This window comes from Caretta caretta, chromosome 14 (genome assembly GCF_965140235.1).
Source record: "Caretta caretta isolate rCarCar2 chromosome 14, rCarCar1.hap1, whole genome shotgun sequence".
In the NCBI taxonomy this organism is placed as follows: Eukaryota; Metazoa; Chordata; order Testudines; family Cheloniidae; genus Caretta; species Caretta caretta.
In genome coordinates this window covers 12,857,848-12,883,605 of record NC_134219.1, presented here as the reverse complement: position 1 = coordinate 12,883,605, position 25,758 = coordinate 12,857,848, and the positions used below count along the sequence as shown (strand labels likewise).

The 25,758-nt window shown below is 39.1% G+C and overlaps 1 protein-coding gene across 12 annotated transcripts in view; it reads right to left on the bottom strand.

Moving 5' to 3' along the window:
• The window catches only part of MBTD1 (mbt domain containing 1), a 55,297-nt gene that overhangs the window by 29,258 nt on the left and 281 nt on the right, over positions 1–25,758 (bottom strand). For 4 of the 12 annotated variants that reach the window (XR_012664895.1, XR_012664896.1, XM_048818772.2 and 1 more), the window contains exons 1-9: positions 25,539–25,598; positions 15,174–15,375; positions 13,793–13,932; positions 12,181–12,295; positions 11,998–12,083; positions 4,962–5,079; positions 3,652–3,786; positions 3,047–3,135; positions 1,517–1,751 (exon numbers count right to left, since the gene is read on the bottom strand). Coding sequence is in view for 10 of the 12 variants with exons in the window: in XM_048818772.2 (XP_048674729.1) it covers positions 1,517–1,751; positions 3,047–3,135; positions 3,652–3,786; positions 4,962–5,079; positions 11,998–12,083; positions 12,181–12,295; positions 13,793–13,932; positions 15,174–15,375; positions 25,539–25,559 (1,141 nt within the window). In the remaining 2 variants the exon portion in view is untranslated. Of the gene's footprint in view, positions 1–1,516; positions 1,752–3,046; positions 3,136–3,651; positions 3,787–4,961; positions 5,080–7,709; positions 7,800–11,997; positions 12,084–12,180; positions 12,296–13,792; positions 13,933–15,173; positions 15,376–22,777; positions 23,365–25,187; positions 25,274–25,538; positions 25,599–25,758 lie in introns of those variants that run through there. The other 8 variants (XM_048818775.2, XM_048818779.2, XM_048818773.2 and 5 more) reach the window with 7 other exon arrangements.

Below are 25,758 nucleotides of genomic sequence, written 5' to 3'. Positions count from 1 at the left end.
CTAAAAGGGACAGTTACATTATTAATCAGTAAATTTTTATGAAGAGACTAAGAATGCCCCAAAAACAAACACTTTTTCCTGACATTGTACCATTTAAGGTAGTCAGAACTTTACAAACATGTGGGCCCGAAGTGTATAAGCAGGCCTTCACAGTATGCCAGCTAGACAATTTGGGAATAGAGCTCAAATCGTGCAATTTATGTATTTTGAGGACACTGGTGGACAAGAAATATGACTGCATTCAGAGAACACTAATACCCAGAAGGCTTGACTATAGCACAAAAGTGTCAGTGAAATATATAAGCTTTTGCAGAAGTTTGACAAGTCAAACTCGTTTGCATTCACAGTAGAGTTAAAGCAGAGAACTGACAAATTGAGGACTTATACACATATGTGACTTCAAGGCTTAATATAATTAAACTTTGATTTAAAACATCTTGGTATTCTAGTCATGCTGTTTGTTACCTCATTTGTGTACTAGAAATTCTTATTTTTGAGATACATTTTTGTAGTGTGGTGGGATCCATAGCTCTGATAGGATCCTATAGCAGAGGAGCTGCCTGATCTTTGCAGCAGTTTGCAGCTACTGGTTGGATCCTCTTCTCTGAAATAAATTCCAGCAGCTTTGTGAAAAGCTCTTTTGTCCACTTCCAGGAAGCAGTCGTGAGTATGATTTCTTTTAACTGCTTCCCTTTTATTTTTAATATTGATTTCAATGAAGGTTTCCAACCATAAAAAATACTGATATTTTAGTGTCCAAAGCTGATGCAACATGGAGCTTTTTTATTCCTTTTCTATGTTACAGATGAGTGGCTTATGTGCAAAAGAGCAAAAAGATTCTTAGCAACAGACAATGTTCATTTATCATTAAGAAGATCACAAAATATTTAAAAAATAGAAATGTTTTGATTTTAGGTGATGAAAACTCCACTACACATCTGTCAGCCTCTACTTTTCTGTCCCTCTTCTGACAGCCTCTACAATTCAGTTACATGTTGCCATACAAAAATATGAAGCACACCCAAAGGATGACGTCACAGCAAAATAAACTGAATTAAATCAACACCACAAGTGATACTTGTGCTGACTTTACTGTACCATGTAGGTGGTGGCAGCTGGTGAGGCAGTGCTGTATAATTCCAGGGTGCCAGCAGCAAGACATGCTAAATACATAGAACATTGGGCTTTGTGCACAGAAGCCATTGTTTACTCTAGCCTATATTGTGAACATTCCTAGATACGGTCTCATGGATGGTGCCTCATTAAAGTTTACTTGAGCTCTTCCAAACCCTGAAGGAAACACTGATGATAGTTCTTAACTAAACCATATGGAATGGAGACCTAGTGGCTGAAAAGTCTTGATTAGCATCAATGCATACGTTTTTGAAGATATAATTACTTGAATTAAAAGCTTTTTCAGCCAGATTACTCCTTTTAGCCAAATCATTGCATGAAGTATCTTTCACGTAAGCCTCTACCCAGCCACTAAGGTGTCTTTGCAACACAACTTGCTTACCAGATCTTTTGAAGCGATGTCCTATACTTCGGGACCAACCAATGTGATGAATGAGTGGGCTGTACATATGGCACCAGAAATCATCATTTTTGTCTTCACTTTCTTCATATACCAATCTTAGTCGTCCTCCAATTACACTGTCTACAACTGCTACCCGTGTTCGACAGAGATGCGTTTTGTCAACAACTTCTACTCTCATGGAAGGTTTGAAAGGATACTGCATACCTTCTGACACCTTAAAATAATAGGGAAAATGTTTAGTCACCTGTCATCTGCTATTAAAGAATCTTCCACTAAATTCAGTCTCCAGTTTCTTGGCTGCAAAAACCACCATGAAAATTTTCTCCTGTCTATATCAGGACGATGTAATAATGGTAAAATCCATAAAGTGAACTTCTCACAAAAAATATCCTGGAATGGTACAGCTATATTATGTAAGGAAGCCCCTTATCCAACTCCCACTGAAGTTAATGGAGTGTTTCCATTGACTTTACGGGGAATTTGCTAGGTCATCAGTGATTGATAACAGTATCTTGCAGAGCAACAGTTAATTTGTAATGTGAGATGAAGACAAACCAGTTTTTGTTTATTTTTCCTCTATACACAAAGTGCAAGATTTTTTAAAAATTATGAGGAGTCTGGTGACACCTTAAAGACTAAACAGATTTATTTGGGCATAAGCTTTCGTGGTTAAAAAACCCACTTCTTCAGATGCATGGAGTGAAAATTACAGACGCAGGCATAAATATATTGGTACGTAAGGTAACTCCTTTCTCTTCACGTGCCAGTATATTTATGCCTGCATCTGCAAATTTTCACTCCATGCATCTAAAGAAGTGGTTTTTTTTACCCATGAAAGCTTATGCCCAATAGATCTGTGAGATTTTACGGTGCCATCAGACTCCTTGTTGCCTTTGTGGACACAGACTAACATGGCTATCCCTCTGATTATTAAAAATTATACATCACAAGCTTGGACACAGATGTTCTAGCCCAGTGGTTCTTAACCTATTTATCATTGTGGGCTGAATATGTGGCCCACAAAGGGTTACCTGGGCCACAGGTTGAGAACCACAGTGACCCCCACCTCACCCCCTCCCACAAACCCCTATGCTCATCGCCCTCTGCCCAGAGACCTCCCCACAGAGTGGGACCAGGAGTGGAGAGCAGGGCATGGGGCAAGGACCCCAACCCAGGACCCTGCTGCACGGGGACCCTGACTCCCACCATGCAGGCTTGGGGGGCAGCCAGGACCCGAACCTCACCGGGCGGGGCCGGATGGCTGGGAGCCCGGAGCCCCACTGGGCGGCAGGGAGCCCGCAGCCTTTAGCGCAAAGCTAAGCAGGGCCACAGCTATGTGCTGATTGGGCTGCACCGCTGACCTAGCCACTGAAGAGGTAAGGCAAAGGGAGTAGCTGCAGTTCTATCTTCCTCCACAAGAGGGGCAAAGTGCCATTGCAAAACAGTTCAAATCCCCACACAGTAATGAGGCTGTGTTTATATTACATCATTAAAATCACATTACCTTACCTTCTGAGAAAAGTCAGGAGGAAGAGTTTTGGCACCAGTAAGTCGCTTCACTAGAAAAGCTTTCCAGTTTGTGTATTTGTGTTGGATTGCTGTTGCAAATGAAGGGAGGGAAAAAGTCAATGATTACTAATTAAGTTAATCTATTAGTGATACGAAGTTAAAGTCAGTATTTAACAATATACGATTATTAAAATACTGAATGAAAATATCAGAATAATTAAAACGTATCAAAACCTTAAAGGCTGAATTCTGCTCCAGTTTCACAACTGTATGTGTGTATATCTTGGGGCAGAAGTTGACCTCAGATTTTAATAAAGAATAGATTAAATAAAATAGAGTATGCTTTAGCAACTGATTAATTTAATTACTTAAGATCTGATCTTAATCACCCTTATTCACACGAGTAAGGGGTATTTCCTGAGAAGGTTGGCAGGATCAGGTCCTCGTTGACCCATAGGCAACAAGTTTTATTCACAACTTTAGACATGATTCATAAATGAGAACCAGATCAATTTGATATCTGAATCACAATTAAGTCAGTTAAATACAAAGTGTAGAAGATTACAATCTCTACTACTGAATCAGGAGTGCTAATATTTACATACTTCTAGGTGGGACTAGAGGCTTCCCACTAGTTGCACACCAACCAACTGGATGGATGTCAGACCCACACACGTTGCACCAGAAGTCAATGCTTGAATCGTTTTCAAACCCTTCATATCTCAGCAAAGCATTGTAGCCTGAAAGAGAGCAATCCCATGTTTAAAAGCTATAGCTGAGTGAAGTTATAAAAGATTAGACTTACATTATGCTGGGTGGAATACTATTAAAAAATTCAGTGGACCACATGATTCAGAAGCTGTCTTGCTTGACTTTAAGGTAATTTAGTATCAATGCAAAAGAATAAAAACATTATGAGGCACTATACATGTGTATCTGATATGGTAGGAAAATCTGTATATCACATTTGAGATATAATATATGACCTTATAATTGAAGACTGTTGCATTGCAAAAGTAGTTCAATCATAATTTTCGCAGTCCTTGACTTTTGAGTGTTTAGCTATGTAACCTTTAACTTTGTATTAACCTGTCTTTTTACTAAGAAAGAAGATCAGTAATGGAGTTTACAAGTTCACTGATCTGGAGCTATTTGATTTCATATTTCCTGATCCTGAATCATCCATGATATGTGGAAGCTGTTCCCTCAAAACTGGGCCAACGCAAAACAGGCCCAACCAGCAGAGTTTAACACCTGAACAAGAGAAAAACTGAGGAATTTGGAAGCTCGTCAGGTGGGATTTTCTCTCCCTTATTACCTCTGCAAGGATAAAGATTCATACATAATCTGTATGTGGTGAAAAGCATCTTCAAAGAAAACTGTTGATACTAGAAGCTTTTATATAGACATTTGCTAAATGATTAGTTTAGGATCCAGTGCAGTGAAGTAATAAGCACCTTCAATTCCCACTGAAGCCAACTGGAGTTGAAGGCCCACAGCACATCAAAGGAGACAGTTGCAACATCTTACAACATTTATCTTAGTGTTATAGCTCTGAGGGGCAGCCCACTATTGCTCTCAAAGACAACAACAAAGTTCTCACTGACTTCAACTGGAGGAGTAGCAGGCTTTGGGTTAGTTATTACTTCATATGCATGACTAAACTTTCAGCTAAATCTGTTTCTCTTTTAAAACAACCCTTCCCTCCCAAACACAAGTAGATTATAGTACTCACAGAGAACACTGAATTACTTTCCAGATACTAGTATGATAGCTTCTTAAAGCCCATATTTATCTCTACACATCCTACTTTCTTTTAAAAGAAATTGCTCAGTTCCCTGAATTGTGAATTCTCCAATACAATTATAATTGCAATCATTTTGATACAAATGATCTGAAAAAAAAAAAAGTTAACCTGCTAATTTCACAATTCCAGCTATCCAGAAGACTTTGGTAGGTAGGCTGCAGTCTGTGTTCGGAACTTCTACTCGCACTCCTTCTGAGATATCACCCCAGCACGTCCCCATGGGTGCCTGTCATTTAAGTTGGTGGGGGGGAAGAAATCACATCTCTTTATTCCATTTGAAAGTGAAATATTCATTTTTGTTTTATTAAATCTTTATCAATGACCTTCAAAAACTCAATACAAATGATACACACAAACACATATTTAGAGAATTAGAAGTCTCTCTGAAAAATCAAGTTTGGTTTTCTTCTCACAATTTATAAGGAATTTTGTTATATAATTACTACTGCTAGAATAATTCAGCAGTTCTGTGACTCTCAATTTAATAGTTGCAAAACACAAGCACTAGTAAGTGATACATACTTTCAACCCAGCATCATTCCACAACATGTTTCAATCCAAAGCTAGGATCTGATCTCAGGGACACCGTTGTAAATCTTTGGATTTATACATGTGCCACAGATATAACAATCTGGCCAATAGTCTCTACAGCAGTAATTTCTTGTCAGAACATTCCTTGAATCTTTTCTGCAGATTTAACAGGATGGGTATTATCTCTCACTGCTTAATGCAGTTCACATGCCTTTCTAGGAATGGGCTTTCACATGGCCTTCAAGTGATCGTCTCATCAGTTAACAACGAGAGATGCAGTCTAATTCATGTGAGTCGTGCAGCTGACTATCCATAGGAACTGCACAGCTGGATTCCTCATTGCTTTGAAAGTTTAGACTGACGTATTAGCAACAACAACAACGAAAGTCTGAATGGACTTTAAGGGTTTTTGGAAAATTGTAGATAGAAGCCAAATGTCCTTTTACATTCAGTTCATGAAGGAAAGTTTTATTAGGTTGGACATGAGGAAAAGATACTTGATCGATAATGGACTAGTCAAAGGAGGTGTTGTGGGAACAGTGAAAGTGTGTGATGCTGAACAGTCACTAGAACTTATAGTTCACTAAGCCAAGGGTTATTAGCAGCAGAATCAGAATCGTCCATGTAAAAAGTTACAGCTTGCCACTATCACATAATGCAACTAGTAGCTATGTAGTTATTGAGAATAGTGTTATCACATCACATGAAAATAGAATTGTCTTAAGTTTCTCCGTTAAAGGACAGCGAGACTACCCAGAAACAGGTATTCAGATTTTTGAAAATTCAGAATAGTGGCCAAATCCACACCAAAAGACGTACTGAGAAGAACAGACCCTGATCAGTGCAGACAGTATCTAAGCAGATTTTGTGTGGGCAAATGACAGAATTTACTTGTTTTGTACCACATCAGGCAGCAAACATCTTTCATTTAAGGCTCTATGCCTTTTTACTAGTCTCCTTGCAAACACAAAGGACTTGAACGCAATTCACTGGAAAGACCACAGTGTTCAGTCCCCAGCCTCTCAGAAGCCAAGCTGTGAAGGAGAGGGAAAGAAGAGTTACCCTAGTTCTGAACACTTAGACTGTGCAAGTCTGGAAGACTGCTGGAGATCAGCTGTGGCCACGTATTAGCAGTGAACATCAAATTTTTCACTATGGAGAACACAGGATACCCTTACTACTCAGACTATTGGAGGACAGACATGCATGAACTGTTTTCCCCAGTAAGGGAAGACATGGCCATTACAAATACGACAAATTTATTTTTCTTGAAGCCTGGTCTCTATGTTCTACTCTATCTCCTACACCATTCTAGACTGTAGGGCTCTCCCTTTGGCCATTTGACACAGAGAAATAACTTGAAGGAAGACAGTTTATTATTTATGTATAAACAATGCAATTTTCTGCAGTTAGATTTCTCCATCTAGGAGAATAACCCAATCCAGCTACTGTTTAGTCAGCTCTGAGATATTGTTCTTTCACTTGGACTTTTTAGAGAGCTCTTCTTCTATTTAGCTTTCAATGTGGTCCTACTACATATCATCAAATTAGATCTAAATTTACACCTGTAGCTTTTTAGAAAAGGAAGGGAAAAAATAAGCTTTTTAAAACTTACATTTATGGATAGCTTGTATACAAGCCTTGTATACAAGGCTACAGAAGGGTCCAAACAGCTGAGAGTGTTAATACCTGAAATGATCTGACATGGTACACAGCCTTTTGTTTAAAAATAAGTTATATTTTACTAATAGTTTACATTTTTTAGTTGATCCAGAGAACCCAACTACTGAAACTGTCAGGGCTCTTTCTCCTCTCTGCAGGTCAACCGATATCTGAGTTGGCACAAAGATTTTATATTTCTAGATTGAGGATTGGTATAGGGGTAAATAGCAGAAAGTTAAATTTGTCCTTGTCTGTGAAAACAGTGGTTCTGCTAGTTTCTCCTACACCAATCCATATGGCTCACCTTTTAGAGGAGAGCCATCCTGGGTAATGATCACTTTATAAGAACTAGGTATTATTGTATTTAATGATGGCATACAATATATCTAATATACTGTATATCTTTTTTTTCTCTCTCGCCTAATGAATGTTCTTAATGGAGGAAGATTAGGTAATGCAGGGCTATGATAGCCATCTTCCTTCATGTCTTCTCTCTCCATCTGACTAATCAATGTTTGTACAGTGCTTTGAAAAGAAACTTAAAGCACTATGTAAGTTCTAAATCTTATTCATCTGCTTACTGGAAGGGGGGTAACTCTGAAGTCTGGATTGGCATAGTATGAACTAGCAGAACCATAAATTTACAGCTAAGAACAAATTTACCTTTCAGACTCATGACGAATAAATCCACCTCAGGTTCCTCCCCAATCAAGGAAGATCTGGTTCACAACTTCCTGATCCAGGGACCACTCGTGAAGGTTTATCTGTGAGTGACAGTCGCCTTCCCTGAAAGGTAAGTTGCAATCAGGAAGGTCCTGTTGGACACCATCCAAATTCACACCTCCAGGGCTTCTTAAGACAAAAAGGCTGACCTTGTGACTCCCTACATGATAAGCATCTCAGATTGGCTATGTAACTGTACAGAAACCTTTTGGGGAACACCTGATTTCTCCAGGCCCAGAATGCCTTCAGGATTGCCCTGCTTCTAATGTGAAACTTGGACTCAGAAGGTTAAATGCAAAGGAATGCTGCTGATTCCTGAAATATGTGAGGACAGTATTCTGATACCTTCTGTGTAGATACGAAGAGGAAGGATGGGAAAGGAAGATTAGAAGTACAGCAGTGCCACCTAGTGTAAAAACTGAGAATGCCCCTTTTTAAATCAGAGAACTAACAATTGGACTTCTTTTTAATAGGAAAATGAAAATATTGCATTCTAAAAGAATATTCATCTGAAAGAGGTTTTGAAACATATACCACCAGATAAACTTGTGAGCTTTATACTGGGAACAGGGTGGAAAAAATATGAATATTGATCCTGTTCATTAAGTTGCCTAATAGTAAGTATTGATTAGAGACTCAGTTATCCTTGCTCAGCTCACTAGGAACACTGAGGTACATTCTCCCTATCTTTTAAGACTACTGGAGAAAAGTAAGCTTTTTCCAGAAATCAAGGAAAATAAAACAAGAATTTAGGTTAGTTCCAAAAATCAAAAATGGGAATAAAAAACAAAACAAAAAAACCAAGCCTATCTAGTGATGATGGACTACACTAAATTACTATTGCTGTAGAGGTCCAATGGATTTAAATATCGGACTGGATTTTGCACACTACTACACACAAAACAGGTATGTGAGAGATTGTGATTCAGTGACTATAGGAAAGAGTCCAGATGCACAAATTCTATTCATGGCTCTGCCAACAACTCACTGTATCACATTAAATACATTTCTTTACATCTAAGTTTAGCCACCTGTAAAATGGGCATAATACAACGTATCTGTGAGACAGATAAGTGAAACATGGAAAAGCTTGGCTATAAAGCAATACAGAAATGCACAGCAGTATTATGAGCATCATCAAAATACACTAAAGATTACAGTTTCCTCTCCATGTGTAGGTAGAGCTTCCATTAAAGCAAACAGCATTAAATATTGAGCACTGAGAAAGGCAAATTCACACTTGAACTGCTGAAAACTACTGAATCATTAGACAAAAGCACTTCCATACAAAATTATCAACAAGACAAAATGGGATCTAATAACTGATTATCTGTTGTTTAACCCTGCCCCACCCAACCGGCTAGAGCCCGTGTAGCCAGATATTTTCACCTAATAGCAACTTTAAGGACAGATACAGCAAAATCTTACTCTACTGAGTACTCTTCACTCATGTGGTTAGACCTAATGACCTTAACTGGATCGGGATTAGGCCCTAGATGTATTTAGTTTGGTTTTGTGGATGTGGAATGTGCATTCAAATCCATAACACATAAGTGGTAAGTAAACACCAGCAGATTAGGGTTATAGAGCTGTGTTAATGTACTTTAGGCATAGGAGCTACAAGAACCTAAAGGTCAAAATGTTCAAACTTGATTGCCTAAAGTCAGTCACCTAAGAGGCCTGATTTTCAGATTTCAACTCACATTAAGGAGAGCGGCAGGTGTTTCAAAACCTCTAAGAATCAGGCCTCTTATGTCTTGGGCAACACTAAGCACTTGTTAGAGCTTACATTTGCTTTTACAATTTAGTTTTTGGGTTAACAAACCTAGTCAAGTATTAAGATACATACTTATACAGAAGCCCTACTAAAAAAGATGAAATACAAAGAAAAAACAGTGCTCTATAACTATTCAGATAAACAAAAACAAAAAAGTTTTATGTTTTTTCTTACAAATTCTTATTACTGATTAAAAGACTTCCTGATATCAGGGAGTATATATTAGACTTGGTAAAAATAACTGCAGCAGCGTTGATCTCCTCATACTGAAGACTAGCCCTATGAAAGACACATGATTATTTTGTTTCTGTGTTTATGGAAAGAAAAATAATTTTAAAGACCAAATAAAAACAAAAACCAAGCAAACAAAAAACCCCCACAAATCATAAAAGGACAATACTCCAAAAAGGGAAGAGGACCGATATGCCTACAGATTTTTTGATGAATAGTTTATACTATGTTCTTTGAAGAACGGTGTAGAGCAAAACTGAATACCAAATCAGACTTATAGTATGCTGAACAATGCCCAAGAACTCCACTGAGGAAGTGAGAACCTACAAAAAACCTTTCAGGAATGCTGTTAGACTTAAGGAGCAGTGTACAAAAAACACTACAGGGCAGGAAGAAGAAATAGGTTTCAGGTACACGTACGTATGTAGTAGTATGCTGATTGTTTTTCAGCACTGCCACCACACTACATATTGTAAATGTGTAAAATTCAGCATAAAGTAGAAGTATGAATATAGGATGTATTTTAAGTTACTGATGTACTATTCTGATTCATCGATGCAGCAGTATGATACCAATTTTTAAAGATTTAATTACATTTTAAGTAGCATAATACTGTGAACAGACCATGCAATTATTTCAGATTTTTCCTAAATCTGTTACATTATCCCTGAGCTGTTCCAGAGTATGGAATGAAGCAGTCAACAACAACAACAGTGCACAGCTTACACCGTTTTACTTACACACACACACACGAGATTTTTCCAATGGAAATGTTCTTCAGTTATATTTGAAAGCACAATTAGATTGCCTGTCATTTAGTATTTGCTGTTAAAACAGCACAGTCTCATCTTAAAACTATCTTTCACTATGCACTAACTAAATTACTTTTTATAGCACATACAGTATTGTGATACCAGAATGAAGAAATGCTTGTTCAAGCATGTGAAGTTTGGCACTCAATCAATCACAAAGCTACACTACTCCAGGGCTTTGTTCTGTGCAACAATAAGGCCCTTACACGTGAAGGGATCAGTTCAGCAAGGTGTGAGTGCCCTCAGTTCCCACTGACTTAAGAGCTGCACCTTGCAACTTCCAGCATGAATTTTAGATGTGGGTGGAAAAATGTTTAGTTGAAATTTTCCACAGGAGAAAACTAACAATAACCTCGCCTTTTCTACCCTTAGCCCCGAGCCCACCAAAATAAAGCCATTTTCATTGAAAATTTTGACAGAAAATTTTGACTTTTCATGAAAGAAATTAAAAAAGTTTTAGCTTTCAGCTAAAATGTTTCAGTTTTCCAATATACAAGTAAAATAAACCAGAAACTATCTAGGAAAGCGGATGCTTTCCGTGAAAATTTTCACTCTCTCAAAAACCCAATTTCCATTAAAAACCTCATTTTGACTGAAAATTTGTGACCAGTCCTAATGAATTTATTTTGCAGATATGAAGCAACAAAGAATTTTTAAAAATATGGATTTAACTTGCACATAGAGCTCTTAAAGAATATCTTCTAAAATGTTTCTGAAACATACAGATGTGCCATCTAAAATATGAATTGAATATTGTCTGTTATAGCCAAAAAACCCACATACTGCTGACAGAAGCTTATATCCAAGCTGTTTAATGCATAATTAAGCAATTTTTGTACTTCCATAATGCTACGTACAAAGAAAAAGGAAGTGAAGAATAGCTTTATCTTCATAACTACGAAAATTCTCTCCTCCCCCCCCCCCAAGTAACACAGCTAACAAGTAAGAATCCGATTAAGAGAAAAACTAACCTAGAGCCGAAAGACCAATTTTATACATGCTGCAAGAGGCATGACTTGGTCTAATAGGTAGTTTCCATCTTTATCTATTACTGTGTCTCCAACTGGTTTGGTTTAAATTCTATAAATTTTGACCAATCTGTGATTGTGCTTTGAATGTGGGATAAATAAGGTCCCAAGGGCTTAAGATACCAGCCTTCTATTTTGTAACTTTGAAACTGATTCATATATATATAACAGGAGTGGCCGATAGTCAGAATAGTTTCAAGTAGAAGAAGGCGGCATGCATATTTCCTTCTATAATTTTTATGTAAAAAAAGTGTTTAAATATTAATGTAGTGCTAAATTAATTACATGATAAAATACTAAGTAACTGATTTGGTTGCTCTTTCTTGATTAAAATACACTTAAAATGTCTCAGAGAAAAAATAATAGTGGAGGATACTTACATGTTTAAAACAGGTAACAGGAGCTGCTGTTAAATTATTGCTAGTAATGTAGTTACCCCAACTGAAACCTTCCACAGGGACAGCTGCTAAAAGAAAGTTATTTTGTTTAGGAAGCTGTACAAGGGCTGAATGGCATATCTTACATTTCCAAGAATTAGTTTCATTTCTATTATACACAGTTACCTGTTTTAGTCTTCACTTGGTTCTGCAATGTAGCCTGGTACTGAGCATATGCTGCTAGTTTAGCCACTAAAGGTTGTTTCTGGAGAACTTTAGCCTTTTTAGTTGGAGGTTTACCCTAGGACAATAAGAGTTAAGTAAATAAAGCCTTTCAAAACTCTCAACTGGACATTTTCAAAAATGTTCCTCTCACACTACTACACAAAATCACTTTTAAAAGGTTCAAGAACATTACACAATTAATTTTGTAAACAAAATGCATCTCTCATGAGGCTATCCTGGTAGGCAAAAATTTTAACAAATAAAACAGAATATGGAAGTTGTCCATTCAAGTACCACATGAGCTACACTTAGCATTAGTATAGTTTCAACCCATAAAAGCAGACTTGAGGTAATGTCAGAAACATTATTTTTGCCTAGGTATGGAAACCTGCACAGAACACAGCATCAGCTGCTGTTCTATGGATAATGGGCAAAGGGCCTAGACATCTGTAACTATCAAAAAGATGACAAAGGCAGAATCTTAAATGTAATTCTGAGGGCCAGTCATTAGGCAATATTCCCACAGATGCTGGGGTTCCATGTGAGAGACAATGGTAGAACATAAAGTTGATCTCCTGCCAGCTGAGGTTTCAGTCTCTATTAGTGTTATTTTTATAACACATCTACGCTAACTAACCTTTTAAATAAACTAATTTAACAAAGGGGAAAAAAGAATGAGAATTAAAACAGTTTACAACATGCCAAAATTAATACAGCTCAATATGTCAATCTCTATATAGGGTCTTTTAAAAACTCTTATTTGTGAATGAAGTGACAGCAATGGTTTAGCCACTATGATCTGTGAAGCCAACAAGTACTTTGAGGCTAAATCTATGGATTATTCAGATGCCACACACTTACATTTAAAGAATTATCCAGCTCTTTCTACTGCAAGTGCAGTAGGCCCATGGCAGCAGAGTTTATTTAATTCCTCTGCACAAGAAAACTAAATACCCACAGGAAGTGCACCATAAGAGTTCCTTCAACAGCACCAGGTAAGGCAAAAGTGGACCAGAGCATCAGCCTCTGCACAGATCTTCCCTTTGTCTACCTGCCCTTGCCTATGGGCCACAGAAACTATTTTGGCTACTTAGTTGGTGGAGGGGCAGAAACTCGTTTTCCACAATCCCATTCAACATATCTGCACAATCCACTCAGGTTAGGTGTTGAGCACAAGATTTGCTCCTTGATCCTTACAGAAGTGTTGATCTCTATTTTTGTTAGGTGAACACATTTCTGAAATCAGCTCTGAGCATTTAAGATACCTAGCTTAGTTTAACTTTAGTCATGTTGCTAACGTAACTTTTTAAACTTATTTTCCTGTAAGGGCTAAAAAGACCAGGTTTTAGGTTTAGAATTTACTCAACAGGAAATTTGCACTCAACAGCAGGTGAATAATCTGATAAATTTTGACTCACAAACACAGCTACGTTACTATGAGTTTACTAAAAAACAACCTAATTTAAAAAATAAAACAAAAACATGCATGAGCTCAGATAAACCAGACCAGACAGATAAATGCTTATTTGTAAAACATGCAAGGATAAATATGTAAACAAGATGGTTTCTGTACCGTTACCTGAAGTCTGGCCAGAATGCTGGCCTTCTTGGAGTTTGACGAGTAACTTCTGGAGCATGAAACACTACAGAAACGCTTTGTCTTAGAGTAAAAAGCATCTCGGACACCGACCATCCCACACATCTCACAGGTAGCTAATCAGAGAAGAGAAAAGGTTCAACTATAAAGCGTGATAAAAATTTCAGATTAAAAGAGAATTAAAACCCAAACATAAGGATTCCACCATGAAGGTCTTATTGGCTGCAGCCCCGCTTAGCTTCATTTTGACTGTTTAGAGACCAAGCCATTTCTTAGTCCTTGATCTTACAAAGACTTACAGGTGCTTAACTTCACAAAATGACAAGTCCCACTGACTTCAGTGGAACTACTCAAATGCCAAGGTCTTTGTTGAGTGGAGGCTGAAATGGTTCCCCCCCCAGGTTTCACTAACAGAAATTAATGACTCATCCAAAGCTGATCTTCACTCTGCATGCTACCCAGTTCTAGAGTTAAGAGAGACTTCAGGTGTGCATCTGTGAATGCAGACTTCATCTGATGTTTACTACTCCCAACCCAAAAATAAGACTCGTGTCTCTATTTTCCTTTGAATTACACATAAGCCTCTCTCACATATCGTGGCCAGTCAACACCTGCATCCTGCTGGTATTACACACATTATGTGTTGCACTACCCAGTCAGCTCTAAGACACCCAGAGAAACAGAGGTTGCAGGTGACTTGTGCCACTGTGATGCCCCAAGTGGGTTTTACCACAAAATAATTCCACTGCTGAGCAGTATACCTGTCCTATTGTTTTTCTGTGATGATGAAAGCAATGTTCCCTCTTTCTCACAATAATGTGATTCCACACATGTGGGGGTTGAACACCGTATGCTGAAAGAGTGGACTTAATAGGAGTAAAGATTTTTTACAAGCACATAAAGAAAACCAATATAATAAAAGCATTAATGAATGCCCTACAAAGTTATACAGTATAACGCAACTCTGGATTCACCTCCTAAAAATGTTGATGTTAAAAAAGGGTTAACCCAAACTTTTGAGAGGGAAGACTGTCTTAGCACTTTAACAGAAGCCTAAGAACTAAAACGTATTTGAATACAAATTTACTTGATGTAAAAATAAAAATATATACATCACAAAATATTTGCATAGTGTCTTTCTTGATAGGCAAACAGAAATTATTGCTTGTTTCTGGTTGTTAGGAGTAAAAGTCTTCAACTGATCTGCTTTGTTATCAGAAAGAAAGAGTCAACATGTATTCTCAGACCCACACAAATGACACCTCAGCTTGAAATAAAACACAGAATATGTTATATGAGAGCAATGAAATCCAGCTGAAAACCCACAAACTCAATTCCAGAAAATCTTTGTACTCACCCATGCCAGATTTACCATCTGGATAAGTATAGACCTGTCCATTATTCTTGATAATGGGGAGACTGGATGGTAAGGGAGCAACTTCTTCTTCACTCTCATCAGAGCTTGAGCTGCTACTAGTGTCCTCACTACAACTATCATAACCGTCAAACATCCCGAATGAGTCACGTCTCTTCCTTTCTGACCGTGAAGAATGCTCAGTCTAAAAAGCAAAACACAAAAACACAAGAAAAATTAGAATACTCTTAATGTAAAGATTTTGGAGATGCAGTAAATTGCAGGGTGAATTAAAGTATCTTCTCTTTATACAAAGAGATATCAGCCATGTACCTGCTAATAAAATTGTTCAGGATTGAGAACTTTAGAGGCAGAATTAGCCAGTATTTGATAGTTATATACAAGAAAAAAAAATCCTGTCTCATAACAGGCTGAAGAGTAATGTGACAAGTCAAATCTCTTCTTTTGTTGACATCTCTTCAGAGTTCAGTAATCCTGGTATCTAGAGTATTGATAGCCAGTCAGACCACATAAGCAAATGCGTGCATCCTAAATGGCTGCAGCCAAGTTCACTAAAAACTTTAATATGCTTGCGTTGAGCTAGTCATAGACCTTAGAAAGGTTTGTTTGATCAAAGAGAAAGGATAGTCTATTGGGTAGGGCACTAGTCTAGGATTTGAGAAACCTGTGTCCAAATCCCAGCTCCACCATAGCCTTTTGTGTCACCTTCGACAAATCACTTCGCCGCTCTGTGGCTCAGTTCCTTCTGTGTAAAATGTGGTACTTAAGATTGTAAGATGCTCAGATACTATGGAAATGGGGTCCATATAAATAGCTTCAATAGAAAGGTGGCTAATTTGTTACTGTTACATACAAGAAGAAAATCCTGCCTAATGGTAACTCTTTCCTTTAACCATGTTATGAGGAAACATACACAAGTGAAGTTCGCTGCTAGAATGGAAGAGGTTTCACAAATTTGCAATGAAGACATTTGAAATGTATAAAACAATAAACGTATTGATGTCCTATTTTGCGGAGCATCTCGAATATGTATTTTACATGCCATCTTTCACCGCAAAGGATCCCCAAATGCTTCACAGAGAACCACTGAAATGTAACCACTGCCAGAATGGAGAGCAAGAAATTACTGGTTCGGCACAGTGCACAATAATCCAAACATGGAATTTTGGCCAAAGATACCAAGGCCCTATTCATAACCATTCCCCTTAAAGTTCACACAACAGAAGACAGTGGCCCTCATTCTCCTCTCAATTACCACCATTTTTAAATTGACAACTCCAACGAGCTGCATTTGTCTCAGTCTACGATGGTGAGAGAAGATTCAGGCCCAGTGTCTGTTTAGTTATTGTTCTGTACTGCTTTCCCTTTCTCTTTGTGTTAACTGCTGAGCGTGATCAGATACTTCTGTGCATCCACTACTCTGCCTGCATTTCCCTCCTACATACTTGCAATCAATCACCAAAGTGGGAGAATCCCAAAGACTAACCATTTGTCTTGTGATCCTTTCCTTGCACCTGCCAGAGACAGAATCACATTCACAGAAATCACGGACATCTGTGATTCCATGCATGAAGACAATATTTTATGGTAAATATGCATGTTAAAAATGTCATAACAAGAGGACATCCCTTGCAGACCACAAAACTGACATGTTACACAAAATAGGTAGAAATACGATGTAGGATTCACATAAGCTATTTCACTAAATGATCTCAAAGCATTTACAAACATTAATTATGTTTACCACCACCCAGGGAGGTAGATATCTGCATTTTATAAAGGAGAAATTGAAGCACAAGGAGATTACTCCAGTTGTCTAAAGTTGGACTGGAAGTATGTGGCCAAACCAGGAACAGAATCTAGTCCTCACCAAATTGACTGCTCTCCACCCACTGGATAGAAATTAATAGGAAGTGGTAAGGAGACAGATCAACAAAATAGGGTAAAGAAATAAATTCAATTATTTAAGTGTGGGTTGGGGAAGGGAGTGTTGTAAGATAGCTGAAAAACTCAAAGCTAGGTTTTTGTCCCTGATATTTTTGATAAGCCAACCCTGCCTGAAAGTTAGCATGTACACTAAGAGACTGGAAGTGATATTAAAAGACTGGATTTCACTTTCCTTTTTTACACTGGACCTGCTCCCTGTACTGCTAGTTTTAAGACTTCTCCAAAATAATCCTCCAAATCTTTTTTCCTGATTAGCATGCTAGGCGACTGTTCCATTGAGAACATACTTATTTTACATTTGCCACCTGCTGGTCCAATCATCTAATCTGGTTGGATCGTCCCTACTCTGCGTGTTTTAGGACATTTGTTTTCAATCTTTCCACTCTCTCGCTTTGTTTTTTTAAATGAAGATCCTCCACTCTTGCCTGGCAATATGCCTAAATCCTGGTATGGAGAGAACTTTTCTAATATTCAGAGAGGAATATAGTTTCCACACCCACGCAGTCCTAGCCTCCCCACCCCCTTACAACAAAACCACCAATACGTAATGGGGTGAATACACATTTACCACACTAACAGCTTTCAAACGTCAAAAATGTCAATGCACTGTAAACTGCACAGAGATTCCTCAGCTAGTAATTCAAAATTATATTTTAAAAAATGACAACCAGGTGAACCAAGGGAATTTCCTTCCAGTCAGCAACTGGCTGAGGAGTGGAGCATTCTTGAACTAGACCCCAATTTGACCCAATGGAAAAACTTGCATTGACTTCAAAAGACCAAGACCAGACCAGGTCCTCACTGTTAGGAAAAGCCTCACCTGCAGGCCATTATTTATTACGATTATAAGCCTAAGAGATGCAAGCTCAGTTATTACCTCCTGTGTGTTAAAATTAAGTTAGCAATTGAACAACAGGTTGCCATGGATACAGTGTTCTAGTAACAATTCTGGTCAGTTACAGATCAGCACACTAACCAAGAGGAAAGCAAGTCTTCATCCTCAACATTTCATTAGATTTGTAACTTCTTACAGTTGATGTTTAACACTGTATTGACCATGGCATTCAGTCTAGGCCAACCCCTCTCTGTCAAATCATTCACAGATGAAAGAAAACACACTTAGCAAAAATGTTTTAAATTAATACGTTTCAAGAACACATGGAGCTATCAATCTAGCCATCTTCAAAATGACCATACGCATCAAATGTGCCTACCAATACATACCTGCTCAAGGTGGCATAACATTCCTCCTCCATAAATCTTGTGCTTGGTCAAGCTGTTCCATTATCTTAACCCATTGGAATGTGGAAGTTTTGGTTTGGAGGGGAAGGGGCTGTCTGTGTAAGTTTAAAAAGAAGACTGTGGCTTCTATAAAGTATTTTTATTCAGACTTTTGCCAGAAGGTGAATGGCATCTGTGTTTAGGGGAGAATTTGCTTCTAACACTCTTGTAGTTGATTAATATTTGCATTGTATGTGTATGCTCAGGGATTTAGATTAAGTCTCAGGAAAAACTTCCTAACTGTAAGAACAGAAGGCCAATGGCACTGACTGCCTCGGGAGGTTGTGGAAGCTTCTTCACTGGAGGTTTTCAAATGGAGGCTGGATAGCCATCTGTCTTGGATGACTTAGACACAACAAATCCTGCATCTGGGCAGGGGGTTAGACTGCTAGATGTCCTTACAGTCCTTCTAACCCTATGATTCTAGGATTTGTGCAGCGCACAGTTTATAAACTGACAAAACTACAGTTTTTCCAAAAGGAAAAATATATACACTTTCAAAATAGCAAATCTAATGAAGAGTCTTATAGACAAAAATATTTATATCATGCATAGCCCCATAATATTTCATAAGCCCATTCTCACTTGGCCAAGTAACTGCAATACATCAATGTAGTTACCATGCAGCAAGACCCAGATTTTCAGGGAAACATTTTCAGGATATCATCAGAGTGGGGAGGTGCATTTTAAAAGTATACCATGGACAGATATGTATAATGAAAAACAAACATCTGATCTATGCAGAGCTGCTGAACTACATAACAGATGCAGCCTATAAATAATGAGAAATGTGGCAACAAAGGAGTTAAGTCATGCCAGGGGAATCTATAACTTACTCCTGCTGTACAGGCAGGGCGATATTTCTGGACTATGTGGTCTGAAATCTGAAGACACAAAAGGCTATAGATAATAAAAACAATAATATCCCTATTTCAGTGATTCAAACAAGAGAGATAAATTTGGCCTGGAATAAGATTAATTAAATAAAGGTTTGTTCATGTTGGCATCATATTTATTTTTTGTTAGAAGGAACTTACCCACATCTTTCTGTGGGGGGAGAAGAAACCAGACCCAGGATGAAGTGTGGCACCCTTCTCTTTCCTAATCTCTCCCTTTCTTTTTAGGTTTTGATCCTTTTACTTGAACCACTCCAAGATGCCTGCAGCTAAATAAGGAAGTGAACTTGCATCATGATTCCACTTCTCTGACTTTGATTCCCTCATGGCATTCATGATGACCGCTAGTCTATTTCATGCTGTCTGGGGGGAACCTGCTAAGATGCAGGAGCATAATCCTAATCAAGTCTATTGTTTTTTCCCATTCTATGAACTAGCACAAGTATATTTCTTCTGTTGCGTCTTCAAGCCAGTTACCACTACTAACAGTAAATTTGAATGGATACAGCCGTGGGGATTCCTTCCCAAACCTACAAGGTGTCTTAGTGTCCAAGAATATTTTCCTTTCCTTAAATTGTCATTTTGTATGCTGACTCCCAGCAATCTCAAAAGCTCTCAGAATTTGCAGGCTTTTGAAGAGCTATATACAACAGACATTTAATGCTGTATAGCCTTAATATTTAGTTATTGATCCTTAGATCACACTCTAGTAAGTACAGAAACAGGGGACAGCATATATATTCAGGAGAAATTTAGGGAGACAGTATGCAATTTACCGAAACTGGAATTTTGCCAGATCATGTCTAGCACCTCTACTCTTGCAGTGTGTGCCACAGAAGCCTCCTTTTAATACCTTGTTGAAAGCCAGAATCTGCTGCAGCATGAGAGAAGAGTACTAGTTCTAGAACCACTGATATTGCTTCCCACAGGACTTGGGTTTGCTTAGATTACAAGACCTGACATCACAAGCCTAGGTGGAATAACTATAAGCAGAAGGGGACCAAGTATAACGTTCAGATTTGCAATCAAGTACCTTAGTAATAATCAATAAGTGGAAAGGACAGGTTGAAAGCACTGATGTTTGGATAACTTACTCTTTTTAAAAGTCTGCCTGAAACTAACAGCAGTTTTAATTTTCTCAAATAGAATTGTATCATATTAAGTAACTGACCATTAGTATATAGATATACATGGTGTGAACTACACATACAAAAAGGAAGGAAAAATCCAAGCACTTTTTGATGTGGGATTTTACAGGAAGCAGGCTGTAGAAAGTTTGCATCAATGTCAAAATTAGGATAGGATAAAGGCCAGCTAGCTTCACCTACTGATAGCTTAATGGAGGGGAGCCCTGCCTATTGGTATCCTTTTGCAAAGCATGCTGGGAATGGGAAGAATCTGGGACCGTAGAGAGTTTTTTTAACTTCAGTCACTGGGAAGAGTGGTAGCACTGCAGAAAGGCATCTTACTAAAGTAGTGTTGGGGGAAACAGCACCAGAGACGGGTATGCTAGCACGGGGAAGTCACAGCTGCTAGAAAGAAGGTACCGGACCTGGAACTTTGGGCACATAGGCTGTGGCTTGCTTCCTTAAAGGGATTATGGACTCCTCAGCAGGAAAAAAGGCTTTTGGCATACTTGGGACATACAGAGCACTTCAAATTTATGTGGAAATGGTACTGAATGCAGCTGCTCGTGAAATAAATACTTATGTGGCTTTTTAAAGAACAGTTTAATCTGTGCCTTCTACGACACAACCCTCCGACGAGTGAATGCCTAGTGACATACAGCCTATCTGTATCAAATATCTGAAAACATGTAACCATTCTAATCATTGAGTGCTCTCACACAAAAAGTTAACACCTTTTCCCCTCCCTAAAGCTGAGCACGCAAATGTGTCTAAATTGGTATGTGCCAATCAGATAAATGGAAATTATAGTCCCTACAATACGCAATTATCTGATCTGCATAATATTAATAACTGCATGTAGAAACTAAGCATATGACTGCATGTCTTCTCTGTACGCAGTAATGTGCCTTTTTTTTTTTTTTTAAACTGGGACAATCTACAATGCTATTGATGAAGGTACCTTATACAAGCCAGAACTAAGCAAAATAAACAAATTACCACATCCAATACTTCATAAAAAAACTTCCTAAATTGTGTCATTTTGGAGATTGAACTCAAGCAGTGGCAGGCCATCATGGGCAGCAAATTCCAAAAGCTTGAAGTCTTCAATTGAGAATGTCCTACTACTGAGACTGCGTAGCTTCACAGCAAGAACATCGTGGCCGCACTTAACTGCCATGACAAGACAAGCTGAAAGTGGAGGTGTGGGGGAAGGTCTAGAGAATCCAGGTTCAAGACCATCCAGACTGTTCAAGAACTACTTACAGAAGAAAACAAGGAACCTGCGCAGAACTTTGAATACAGTTTATGAGCTAACAAAGGCCTATCCAACACAGAGGTTGGCAGCTGCATCCTACTTCAGGTTCAGTCTGCACGCGATGTTCAAACCTAACCCAAAGTACATTGCATATAGAGGAGGTGAATGTGGCATGGATCAACACTCTTGCATTAAAGGATCAGCATAACCTCTAGGTCTGAGGCACATAAGGTCACCACTGCTACCCAGTATCCGGGAGCAGTGACAATTTAAGCAAATATTCTCAACTATCAGACATTATCACTACGCAACATTTCTCTTCATGTTAGAAGAATACTGCAATGTACCCGTTCCTTCTAATCAAGAGACCGTTGACATTATATGCAGTTATCCCAGTCCTAGCTCTGAGTTTGATCAAACTCTAAACCAGTGGTTCTCAACCAGGGGTACGGTATAGGGGGCATGTCAACTCATCTCAACAGTTTCCCAGTTTTACAACAGATTACATAAAAAGCATTAGCGAAGTCAGCATAAACTCAAATTTCATACAGACAAGGACTTGTTTATACTGCTCTATACATTGAAAAAGTAAGTACAATATTTATATTCCAACTGATTTATTTTATAATTATATGGTAAAAATGAGAAAATAAGCAATTTTTCAGTAAGGTGCGATGTCATTTTTGTATTTTTATGTTTGATTTTGTAAGCAAGTAGTTTTTAACTGAAATGAAATTTGAGGGTACACAAGACAAATCAGACTCCTGAAAGGGGTACAGTTCTCTGGAAAGGTTGAGAGCCACTGCTCTAAACCACAAAAAAATTAAATTAGTTATATTACAACAGTTTTAAAATCAAATCTTGTCAAAACAATTTTCCCTACAGCAACTTATTAAAAATGTAAAGCTTTAGCATAATTGTATCCCCCGTTGCACTGTGAATTTAATACCTTCCCATAACATTACAGCAGTAGGAAAAACAAACAATTAAGCAGCAATCTAAAGGTAATGTGACCAGCTTTTAAAAAAGATAAAATAAAAATCTTTATTTCTGATTCCCTGGAATCCTATAACTTACCTACAAGTTTTGGACAGCGGGTTTTGAGACATTTACAAATATAAATTCTATCTGAATGTTTTACAAAAGTAACATGTAGAATGACTCGCTGAACAGCTGTAGAAATGCACTTCTGTCTTCAGTGTGTCTATTTGACATCATTCTTTATAGTTTGTTTCCCATGTCCGTTTGGCTTGCTGTTTGCAGCCTCCATTTTATGGTCCTTTTGCACAGCAACAAGGAGAGAAATTGACTTAGCTGCCAGCTGACAGTGCTTAGCACCTTGCAAAATCAGGCCGAATTTTACGGATTAAGAGAAAAAAAATGAAAGACCAGGAGCACGAACCCTTAAACACTTTAACCTATGTTCCCCCATCCAGCCATTAATTTTTATAAAGCAGAAACTAAGGAAATCTTGCCTCCATGCCCCAATCCTGTCCGACTGTGTAAAGTTACTCACATACTTAAGTGTTTTCAGGACCAAAGCCTAAATTATTTGTTCCTTTGTATGTTAAATAACTCCCCAGCTAGGAAACTTATCCTTCCTATGTTTTCCAGTAGTCTGTGTTATAACTTGCTCAAAAAAGCTAGTTAAAAGAGACTATATACCACTGAATTACAAAGCTGCTATTTTATAGACTAAGTGACCCCCCCCCCCCATTTGTAAGGCAAGTTTAGCATACAGATTTAATTTTCTTCTAGATTGGTTACTTAATACAATAAAAAAAATCTAAAATATAATTGTTATTTACCTCATTTTGAAGCTTTGAGACCCGTGTGTGACTCCCTGACACTAAAAACATCAAATCACTAGGCTGCCTCTCAAGCTTTAAATGACAACTTCCCTATAAAAATAGAAACTTTTAAAGGGACACTACCAATTTAAATATGGCCCAACATGTACATTTTGTAAGAATAAGGTTTTATAAAAGATGACAAACAGAACTGGTTCGTCAATTTTTTAAAAAAAGTCTACTATAACCAGTAGCTCTTTAAAACCAAGAATTTTCATGCAATACCTGGAAATCCAACTACTACAAATCTGAAAGTGAAACTAGCTTCATAGTCATATTGCTCAAAGGGAGAAAAATGCCAAAAGTAAACCAAACCATAAACCAGGGGTAGGCAACCTATGGTAAGCGTGCCAAAGGCAGCACATAGGCGGATTTTTAGTGGCACTCACACTGCCCGAGTCCTGGCCACTACTCCGGGGGGCTCTGCATTTTAATTTAATTTTAAATGAAGCTTCTTAAACATCTTTAAAACCTTATACAACTAAACTATTGTTGTATGTAAAGTAAATATTATAGACTTATAGAAAGAGACCTTCTAAAAAACGCTAAAATGTATTACTGGCACGCGAAACCTTAAATTAGAGTGAATAAATGAAGACTTGGCACACCACTTCTGAAAAGTTGCCGACCCATGCAAACTATCACACTGGATTTTTTAAAAGTAAAAGCATTTTAAAAATCCCAAATTGTCATTAATAACATAGGTAAAGTGACTGCAACATTTGAAAAAAATCTAGTGTCTCATTAAACCCTCATTGCAAAAGCTTTAATTGTGAAAGGGATAATACTATAATAAAAAAGTATTATCCCCAACCCAGCTCCCCCATCAGTGAATGGCAATCAGGGCAGGCCTGAATTGTCCAGGTAAAAACAAAAACAACCCATTGCTATTGTTTCTGGTTGTCAGGAGATCCTGCAGAGACAATAAGGCTGCCTGCAGAGATCTGAAACCTACTACAATCTTCTGAAGGAAGAAAGGATCACAACAAAAGGTAACCTGTCTGAGCAGGGTTGTGCTGTCCTCCCGCACATTACCAGTTTCTCTCCTGGTGATGACAGATATTGCCATGTATTTCAGCGAGGTATTAGAGGCTCTCTCATAACACTGCGGAACACTATGCTCATTCACTGTCCCAGCATGAGTACCTTCTGGTAATTATATATCAACTATATGCAACCTTTACTCCGCATTTGCTGCAACCTACTCTGGTTGCACAGTCCGTTCCAGAGCTGCTATGCAGATTAAAGTTGCACGAATAAAACTCCTAGCGCGAGCTCTCACAGGAACTAAGGGAAGCCTGAAAATTACCGCAGGAGGAATCGCAACAAAAGAAAGCAGCGGAGCAGCCCCGGGATCGGAGCTGCAGCCCTCCCTCCCCGCAGGCACACACACGAGGGGGCCGGGAGGGGCGGAGAATCCAGAAAAGAGGAGAGCAAAGTAGCCTAAAGCACCAGGGCTTGTGACTGCTGCTGCTGTTTTCTTTCCTTCCCGCACAAAGCCCCAGTGCTGTCTCCGGGCTCCTTCCCCGCGTACCCGCGTGCGGCGGCGGCTCCTTCCCCTCCCACACGCACCCGGGGGAACCTAGGAAAGGCTGCAGCCGCGGGTCCCCGCCAGTTTGCCCCCTGCAAATACATACAAGCGAAACAACAACAACAACAGAAGCCCGAGGGTGCTCCTGGCTGCTCCCCTCCCACACAAGTGCTGCGGCCAGCACAGCTGCTCTGCTCCCACCCCCAGCCACAAGGAAAGCTCCGTCTCCCCCCGCCCCCTCCCACACTGTTCCCACGCCTGCTGGCTGCCCGCCCCCCCGAGCAAGCTCCCAACCCCCCCGCACTGCCCCTGCACCCCCTCCCCGCAGCCCCAGGGCTGCTCCCCACAACCACTGCAGCCCCCCTCCACCTCCCGCCCGCGCTCAGCCCCCCCAGCAAGCCAGGCGAGCCCACCGCAGCGGCGGCTGCCCTGCCTCCCCCGGGGTTGTGCTACTCACCAGGTCCTTTGTGTTTTCCATCAGGCCCTCATGGGCAGGGGATGCCTGCTGCTCTTCCCCCCTCCCCTCCGCCCCCTCCCTCTCTCCCCCCTCCCCTCCGAGGGGCAGGGCCCGGCTGGGACAGGAGGTGGCCTGGAAAGTTCAGCCTCTCACTTAGGCAGAGAAAGAAATTCAACTCCCTGCCCAGAATATCAACAACATTAGCATAACGGCAGCGCGC